General features: G+C 43.1%; 1 protein-coding gene across 1 annotated transcript in view; it reads right to left on the minus strand.

The window, feature by feature from the left end:
- LOC145398655 (cytochrome P450 2L1-like) overlaps positions 1 to 9615 on the minus strand; it is a 58742-nt gene extending 49127 nt beyond the window's left edge. The window contains exons 1-3 of the mRNA XM_080271461.1: positions 9546 to 9615; positions 8674 to 8833; positions 6910 to 7040 (exon numbers count right to left, since the gene is read on the minus strand). Of these exons, the coding sequence (XP_080127587.1) occupies positions 6910 to 7040; positions 8674 to 8833; positions 9546 to 9615 (361 nt within the window). The remainder of the gene's footprint in view (positions 1 to 6909; positions 7041 to 8673; positions 8834 to 9545) is intronic.
- Positions 9616 to 9837: the final 222 nt, after the last annotated feature.

The following is a 9837-nucleotide window of genomic DNA, read 5'->3' on the forward strand; positions in this document are numbered from 1 at the left end:
TCTGAAGTCATGCCTGTCTGATGATAAGCATGTGTACCCGTGTTGGTGTAAGACCCAAGGCCAACGAGAACGACGCAGATTTCACTTGTTACCAGCCGTGATAGTGAAACTGGTGTTGTTTTCGATTTGTGTGTGTGTGTGTGTGTGTGTGTGTGTGTGTGTGAGCACGATAACTTCGGAACTCCTCAAGATATCATCACAAAATTTAACACGTGTGTAGTAGGGAAAAAAAAGAGATAACGAGCTCTAAACTGGTGAAAGTAGGTCAAGGTCTGTCTGTCTCTTACCAAGATAACTTCGCAACAGCTTAAGATATCATCACAAAATTTTAGAGGTGAGTAGTAGGGATGAAAATTTCCCACGAGTATTGTTTTAATGTTCTATTTTTTCAGTCTGTGTGTTTGTTAGCAAGATAACTTCGCAACCGCTCAAGATATCACCATAAAATTTTACAGGCATGTAGCAGGGATCAAAATCTCCTACGAGTTCGAAACTGAAGAAAATAGGTCAAGATCTGTGTGTCTGTTACCACGATAACTCCGCAACCACTCAAAGTATCGTCACAAAAATTTTACAGGTGTGTAGTAGCAATAAAAATCTATGCGTTCAAAATTGGTGAAAGTACAGTAGGTCAAGGTCAAGGTCATATTCCATGCTGCGCTAGATGTGTATCGGCTCACGGCTGGTATGATTCCCCCCTTGGGGGAGGGACCTGTAGTTATCGTTGTTATCATCTAAGAAAACTTTTAAAAATAACCTTCACTGTTCTGTAACTATTAAACATACAGTACCCATTTTCGTGAAGTATACTTGCATTCCTACACCATCACCATCACCACAACCGCACTTCCAGCTGTTCCTACCACATCTTTGTCCCCCACTCTCATTCTTCAGCACCCCAATACTTTCAGTTTTGGATGTTTTAAAAGAAAATGTCATTATGCTCAACCCACTCATCTTGCAACACCCATTTTCACAGGGTAAACTTTCCTGTCCCAGTCCTACCGTCAACCAACATTCCTGCCCATTCCATCCACTCCTTTGCCCACCACGCCCACTTCTTTACCGTCTATGGTAGTTTCATGGGACGATGCAGGTCGAGCGATTTTATGTATTATTATTCTTTCCAGACTGATTTATTTGGCTTAAGAGAAATTTGTAGAACTATAATGGTCACCAGAATGCTCATTAACCACCTCATTTCAACTGTATTTACTCATTTTATTATTCTTTCTTCTTTCATTCTTCCAAATACTTTTCCGTTTGGTGCCATTCTTTCGTTTCTTCACCAGCTGACTTTTATTTAGTAATATTTCTCCTTTGACACATGGAATTTTCTCTCTCTCTCTTTTTTTTTTTTTTTTTTTGTGTGTGTGTGTGTCCGACTCTAGGCAAAGGCTTCAGGGCCTATTTCTCTGGGGCAGTTGCCTATCCCAAGACCCAGTAGTTCTCCTACACCTTCACATATTTGGGGAAATCTAGTCGTTTTAGAGGATTTTATCTGGTCAAAGGTCTGAAATGGGAAGTCCATAGAATTTACTAACTTTTGCGAGGAGTGTTGGGGACAGTCACCTCCCAGAGTCTTGTTTTTTTTTTTTTTTTTTTTTTTACCATTCTGCTTTCCCTGGGGAATGCTGGCAGTCTTTTTTTTTTTTTTTTTCATTGCTAACAACAGAGTATTTAAATAAACTTTTGGAAGGCTCTCTAATATTAAAATGGTTAATGACGACTATATGTAACTCATCCAGTTCGAAGAGTGTATCCAAAGTTGAACAAAACTGCTGGAGATGGTGAAGTTAGCATTCAAAATACCGTAAGTCATCCCCTTGAAGTGGCCAGTTCCTTCACTACTAAGGTACTTTCTAAGCTGAATAGGTAAGACACTTCTTTAATGTGCTATACTGAAAATATATCTAAGTTCATTCAAGGTTGTTTTCCCATGTTTCATACGGGCATTAACTGTACGGTGTTGGATTATGGAACAAGAAAACCCACTTTAACGCACTTCACATGTTTTATATATATATATATATATATATATATATATATATATATATATATATATATATATATACCTAGGCTGCTTCCCCCAAGGAAAGGGAGGTAGCCGAGACAGGACGACTCACTCTCCATTTACTCATCCATTCAAACACATTTATTCGCATCTTAGCCCCAAAGGGGAGAACGGACAGATCCTCACCGCACCACACCGCACAAGGGTCAACTGCACAATGCAATCAGTGACATCCGCAGCAGGGCCCGACAGCAGAACTGGTTTACCCCTGCCACATCATAATACACCCATCCCCTTACCCGCACCTGACCTGACTAGCTGATCAGACCAAATGCGGGAGAATATCACCTCAGGGCTGCGTCATCACTTATTCATTCACAATTTCTCTCCATTTATTTCTGTCACGCACAGCCACTCTTCCTTGCTCAACAGACATCCCTCTCGCATCCAGCGCTCTCTTCACACTGTCCATCCATCCTATTCGTGGTCTTCCTTTCAGCCTTACACCTCTCACATCAGATCTAGTTATCTTTTTCACCAATCGCTCATTATCCATTCTCTCCATATGCCCAAACCATTGCAACACCCTCTGCTCAACTCTACCAGCCATCTCCCGAACAACTCCAGTTCTCCTTCGCACTTCATCATTTCGCACTCGATCCATACGCGTCACTCCACACATACTCCTCAGACACCTCATCTCCATTACATTCAAACTTTTCCTCTCTGCTACACCCATATTCCATGTTTCAGCCCCACATAATGCAGTCGGTACCACAACACCCTCATACAGCCTTCTCTTTACATCCATTCTAAGCGAACGACATTTAAACACTTTTTTCATTCCTCCCAACACCTTTCCTACTTCATTTATTCTAAACTTCACTTCTGCATCTATTCTTCCATCCACAGCAACATGTGACCCTAGATATTTAAAACAATCTACCTCCTCAAGCAACTCACCATTCAAAACTATATTCATCCCCCTACCATCTATCAACCTCGTACACTTCATCACTTTACTCTTATTCTCATTTACTTTCAATTTCCTCCTTTCACACACCCTTCCAAACTCCTCTACCAACTGTCTCAATCTCTCCTCTGAATCAGTCACCAGTGCGGTATCATCTGCAAACAGCAGCTGCTTCAGATTCCACTCTCCTCCATCAACATTTACCAGACTCAGACCACCTAAAACTCTTGCATTCACATCCCTTACAACACCATCCATATAAATATTAAACAACCAAGGCGACATCACACATCCCTGTCGCAGCCCCACTCTCACGGGAAACCAATCACTCACAGCATTTCCCACTCTTACACACGCTCTACTATTTACATAAAAACTTTTCACCCCTTTTAGTAACCTACCATCAAGTCCATACAATCTTAAAACAGTCCACAAAGCCTCCCTATCAATTCTATCATACGCTTTCTCTAAATCCATAAATGCCCAAAACACATCCTTGCCTTTCGCTAAATACTTTTCACACACTTGTCTCACAGCAAACACCTGATCAACGCATCCCCTCCCTCTCCTAAAGCCACACTGCTCATCACTAATCACTCCCCCTGTACCCTCTCTAACTCTCAAAATTAACACTCTACCATACACCTTACCTACAACACTCAACAGACTTATACCCCTAAAGCTAGTACATTCATACTTATCACCCTTGCCTTTATACAACGGGACCACACAAGCACTTGCCCAGTCAATTGGCACCATACCTTTCTCAAAGCACACATTCAACAATCTTACTAACCAGTCAACAATAGTCACTCCACCACCCTTCAGGCATTCCACAGCACACCCATCCATACCTGCAGCTTTCCCTGTTTTCATCTCCGTTACTGCTTTCTCCACTTCCTCCTTCGTGATCAAAGAATCATTCAACTCTCCCAACACATTTATTCCTTGCACCCTTCCATCCGCCACAATCTCAGCCACCCTTTCCTCCTCTACATTTAACAATCTTTCAAAATACTCTGCCCATCTCTTCCTTACTGCATCCATCTCAGTTAACATCCTTCCATCCTCTGCTTTTACTCGTTCTTCCTTCCCAGACTCTCCCTTTCGCACCCTTTTCACCTCCTTCCAAAACATTTTCTTATTCTGTTGAAAATTCTCTGTCAGCCGCCTACCCCACCTCTCATCTGCTGCCACTTTAGCATCACGCACAGCCCTTCTCGCTCTATTCCTCTTTTCCTTATACCTTTCATATGACATCTCATCCTTCCTCTGCAGCCACACTTCATATGCACGTCTCTTCTCAGCCACAGCCATACTTACTTCCTCGCACCACCATTCACTTCCTTTTCTTACACCACCACCCACACGTCTCACACCACACACCTCTTCTGCATGCCCCACCACAGCACTCTTAAACAACTGCCATTCCTCCTCCACGCTGCCATTTTCCCGATCTTTCACTGCGTTCCACTCATCTTTCAATTTCTCCTGATACTCTATCTTTTTCTCTCTTTTATCCAACTCACTCACTTTCAAAACCTCCCTGCCACACCTAACCCTCCTAGCTCTCACCCATCTCTTACCTACTCTTAACTTTCCCTCCACCAGGTAGTGATCAGACATACCTCCACCCTCCCCTCTCAGAACTCTCACATCCAACAATCTTCCTATTACATTCCTAGACACAACCACATAGTCCATCAAGGCTCTATCAACAACCCTTCCACCCTCCTGTCTCACCCATGTATACTTATAAATATCTTTCTTCTCAAACAGCGTATTCCCAATCACCATCTCTCGCTCAACACACATCGCTATCATTCGTTCCCCATTTTCATTTCTTCCAGGCACACCATGCATACCAACTACGCCTTCAACTGCTACATTTCCCACTCTAGCATTCAGATCTCCCATCATTACCACATTCACATTCGCTCTAAAACTCTGCAGACACTCATCAACATCATTCCAGAAAGACTCCCTCTCTTCTTCATCCCTTTCACTACCAGGCCCATATGCACTCACAAACACCCACAACTCACGTTCAAATTTCGCTTTCACCCACATCAGTCTTGATGACACCTCCTTCCATTCAATCACACATTGCTGTACTTCCGGACTCACTAACAAGGCCACACCTTCTCTTGCCCTTCCTCTATCAACACCTGACAATCTTCCATTCACACTTCCAAACATAGACTCACCCTTCCCTTTCATCTTCGTTTCACTCAAAGCTAACACATCCAACTTTCTTCTCACAAACATTCTCCCAATCTCCTCCCTTTTAGCCTCAATCGTACTACATCCACGCACATTCATAGACCCAATCTTCAGGGTACGGGGATAACTCCATCCCCCATCCCTTTCTCTGGCCTGTCTCTTTTTAGGAACTAAAAAACAGAGGAGGGGGTCCCTAGTCCCCTCACCCCGCCCCTTTTAGTCGCCTTTTACGACACGCAGGGAATATGGTGGCAGTATTCTTCCTAACACAACCTGGCCGCAAAGTAGTAGTACCACCCCATAGTGCGGCCAGATTGTGTCCCCCCCGCCACATCATCTCATCAGCCGTTTGAGTGTCCACTGCAGGGCCGGCCTAAGCCAACCGAAGTGGGGACGATGCAGCCAATGTATCTCTGCCAAGTGGCTTAGGCTGTCTAGCAGAGATTGTATGTAGGGTGAGAAGTGTTTGAAAGTGTAATTGTAGTGTTGGAGTGGCTTTGGATGTGTGTGTAGTCTTCACTGTGAACCAAGTGTAATCGGCCCGCGCAAGCTGACTGGGTGCAAGCATACTTTATAGTATGCGACACTGGTTCAACCCCAGCACCCCTTGTGTCCGCCAATGCAGTACGTGGCCTGAAGAACGCTCCCAAAGTTTATTACCCTCGCTGGGCGCGAACCCTCGTTCTTCAGTGTACGAAAACGCACACTTTACCACTGTACCACAGAGGGTCCATATATATATATATATATATATATATATATATATATATAGAGAGAGAGAGAGAGAGAGAGAGAGAGATAGATAGATAGATAGATATATAGATATATCTGTCTATCTTTTTTTTTTTTTTTTTTTTTTTTACGTGTCCGACTCCGGGCAAAGGCTCAGGGCCTATTTCTTGGGGGCAGTGGCCTATCCCAAGGCCCAGTAGTCCTCCTACACCTCCTCATGTCACCTCTTCGGCGCTAACACCCACCGACATATTGAATACATGCTAGGGCTGTCTCATACAGGACTGGTGTACTGGTATTAGCGGGGGTACTTTTACGACATGTCGGCGGGTCATCTGGTAGATCAGGAAAGTCTGCTTTTTAGGAAATTCAAATCCTTAAACTGTTCCCTGCCCCAGCCGGGATTCGATCCTGGGTCCATTAGGACTGCAAGCCGCCTCTCTACCGATTCAGCCACCGCCTCCCCCATCTATCTATCTATCTATCTCTCTATCTATCTATATATATATATATATACTGAATAAATAAATAAATACAGAGAGAGAGAGAGAGAGAGAGAGAGAGAGAGAGAGAGAGAGAGAGAGAGAGAGAGAGAGAGATATTGGCCTCAATTACAGTTGCATTACTTTTCAAAGATAATCCCTGTCTAGAGGTATGAAGTACAGTTGCAGTTAATAATTCATTTACACTTTATCACACTAATCGAGAATAATCAAATGGGTTGAATTCGGCTCTATTAATTCAGAGTTTCAGAGAAGTAAGAGACTCGTTGGTTAAGGAGTGTCCACAGCACTCAGTTCATTTCTGCCATGTCGAGTTTATATTCTGTTGTTTTTCTTTTTATGAAGTCTGTGTCGATATTCGAAAGACAAAGATAAAGTAGAAGAAAATAATAATGTAATAGGCAGATAAAACAAGAGAGGTATTAGAAAGCCTCTTAAAATGACGAGATATGCTTTGGACAAACCACTGGACTGGGTTTCTCTGAGCCTCAAGGTTTCCCATTGAGGTCTGCCCTGGATCTCTGGTCTGTTGAAGGCCTCCTTGATGAGTTGATAGTCATGGAGGAACACCATCACCTGCGTATCCATCCTCCACCTGCGGCACAAGAGGAAAATAAATATCATCCCATGCATACCCATCCTCCATCTGCGGCACAATGGAAAATACACACAAATATCTGCATACTCATTCTCCACCTTTCTGACAAGAAGAAAACACAGTGGAGGCGTATGATAAATTATTTTGATTTAGCAGTATTTTTAATCGCTCAGATACAAAAATATATACCCTAATATGTAATTGACGTTGTGATTATTATGAAGATAGAATACTGTCGGCCCTACTTGGACCTCTTCTGGTATGGACTGTCTAACTCAGGATATATTTCTGTCAGAGTGACAATATTTTCATGACGAATTTGGGCGCCCTCCATTCGCCAGTCTGATGTAGTGTTGCATTCAGGTGACTACACTGAATAACAAACCATATGATCACTTATAGCCCAGGAAACCATTTACTACACTGGGCAGTAACCATACAACCAAATGGATTGCGTTTGGTATAGTGAGTTAAGGAGCTCCAAATGAATGTGGCCCATAAGAGCATAATCGAAGGGTTGGTTGAAGTTGACTGTTCACATAATACCACTCAAGAGAGAACAATTGGTCACTCGCCTTAAATGTCCCTAATGATAATTGAATGAAGTGGCTCACATTCACTGGCCAACAGTGATAAACGAAGATAAATAATAATTACTACTATCGACTCTGGTAGGTACTGCCTGGGAAAATAAGATGTGGCTGCAAGTTGGTATTTAACCACACACTTATCTTTCTGAGGCAGAGAACATTCAACCACAAGTACAGTCACTTGTTGATCTTTCTTTTAGGTGACTGTAAGCAGCCAAGGTCTACGCTGAGATTTTCAAGTGTTACAAAATAGTCATATTAAACATCTCATTTTTTTTTCTCATTAGCTTCCAGCAAATGTTGGGAAGTAATTAGTTGGTGTTGGCATATGGCTTAGCGTTCAATCCATGGTAAACATCAGCTGTACCATGGCAAACCTTAATACAGGGATTATTCCTTGAGAGAAAGCATGGTGTCATTTCTATGTTACGTTACCTTGTACTCATTTCGATGTGTTAAGTGAAGTACAACAAAAATAACAGCACTGTGCTAGCGTGTTAGTAGCATCGTCTGACATATGTCGTTGTGCTCGATCTTCACTTGAATAAATTAGTCTGGAAGTAGCTAGAATGAATTGAAATAGGTGTCATTGTACAAAAGGGGTTCAAATAATCTTGGCGCAAAACTGTATAGATAACTGATTCCCTGTTTGTTATTATTGTTGTTTTTGTCGTTGTTGTTGATGAAGATGATGATGATGATGATCCAAATAAATCTCAGCATAAACCGGTGAGCTGCAGGGCAGTGGCCACGTCAGCCGAGTGTTCCCAGAGTCCTTTTGTTGAGGTGCTGAAGGTTTATCTGTGCTGTAAGAGTAAGGTGCGTGGGAATGAGGTGCATGGCAGCAAAGTATATGATGATGAGGTGCATAAGACTGAGGTGCATGAGAGAGGTGATGAGAGTGAGCTGCATGAGTGAAGTCCATGAGAGTGAGTTGCATGAGACTGAGCTGCATGAGTGAAGTCCATGAGAGTGAGTTGCATTAGCCTGAGCTGTATAAGAGGTGCGTGAGGGTGACTGTGCATTACTGTGGAACTCACAGGTTTATATCGCCGTATTTATCCCTAAGTTCCGTCACCTGCTGCTCAATGCTCCGCCGTGTGATGGGTACATAGCCGATCAGAGGCAGACCCCATCGACCTGAGGGCAAAGAGATTACTATGTCTTCCCAAATTGCTTGTTTTTTCCTCACCTTGGTCACTAAGGCATGATGATATGATATTTGGTAAGTTTTTGTTGTGAGGTAGGAATGAGTCTCCTTCGCTACTAGCCAAATCAACCTCAGTGCGACTACACTTGGCCATCAACAGGGCTGACAACGTTTAAAGTCTGACTAAACTTGGCCATGAACTGAGCTGAAAGCGTTTTGAGAGCATTGTCAGGCAGAGGAAATGAGCTAGCTATACATGAGGTCCTCCATAAGACTAACCAGAGTGTCCACCAGAAATGAAACATGCACATAACACCGTCTTCCAGCTACACTCCCTAGAATTCATCTCACCCATCCCCGATGACCCGATTTTCGCCTCTTGGTTTTCCCCTTTGGATCTATTTCCCTCCATATGCCTACTCTTTCTATGGATCTGTTTCCTTCATGGACCCTCTATACCCCGTGGTCCTATTTTTCCTTTGAGATCTATTTTCACCATGGACCTTTTTTCTTCCATGGACCTTTTTTTTTTTTTTCATGGACCTACTTTCCCCATGGATCTGTTTACCCCATGGACATGGACCTTTTATCCTCGATGAACCTATTTCCCAGAGACCTGTTTTCCCTATCGATCCATTTTCTATCCATGGACAAATTTTTATTGTTTCCCTTGAATGAACATCGTCCCCATGGCAAAACACCAGTTCCTCAGATGAACCTGTTTTCTTCCATGGACTTATTTCCGCCATGGACCTTTTTTACCAATTGCTCCTGTGTTTCCACTTGGGTCCTTTTCCCCAGGGACGTATTCCCCATGGAACTGTTTTACCATATGAACCTATTCCAGCCAAGAATCCATTCACTCCATGGACCTGTTCCCCAATGGACCTATTTCCCTCATCCACCCATCTACCCATATACCTACCCGTTCACCTAGTGCAGTAAGCCTGTCACCGGCCTTGTCAACACTCCGGCAAGTCACTCATCCACTCAACAACAAAGTCCACCCTTCCCTCCATAGTGTCTTCCCACCCTGACCATTCATCCACCAATC

The sequence above is a fragment of the Coenobita brevimanus genome, chromosome 46 (assembly GCF_032717465.1).
Source record: "Coenobita brevimanus isolate Jiangsu-jjx chromosome 46, ASM3271746v2, whole genome shotgun sequence".
Lineage (NCBI taxonomy): Eukaryota > Metazoa > Arthropoda > Malacostraca > Decapoda > Coenobitidae > Coenobita > Coenobita brevimanus.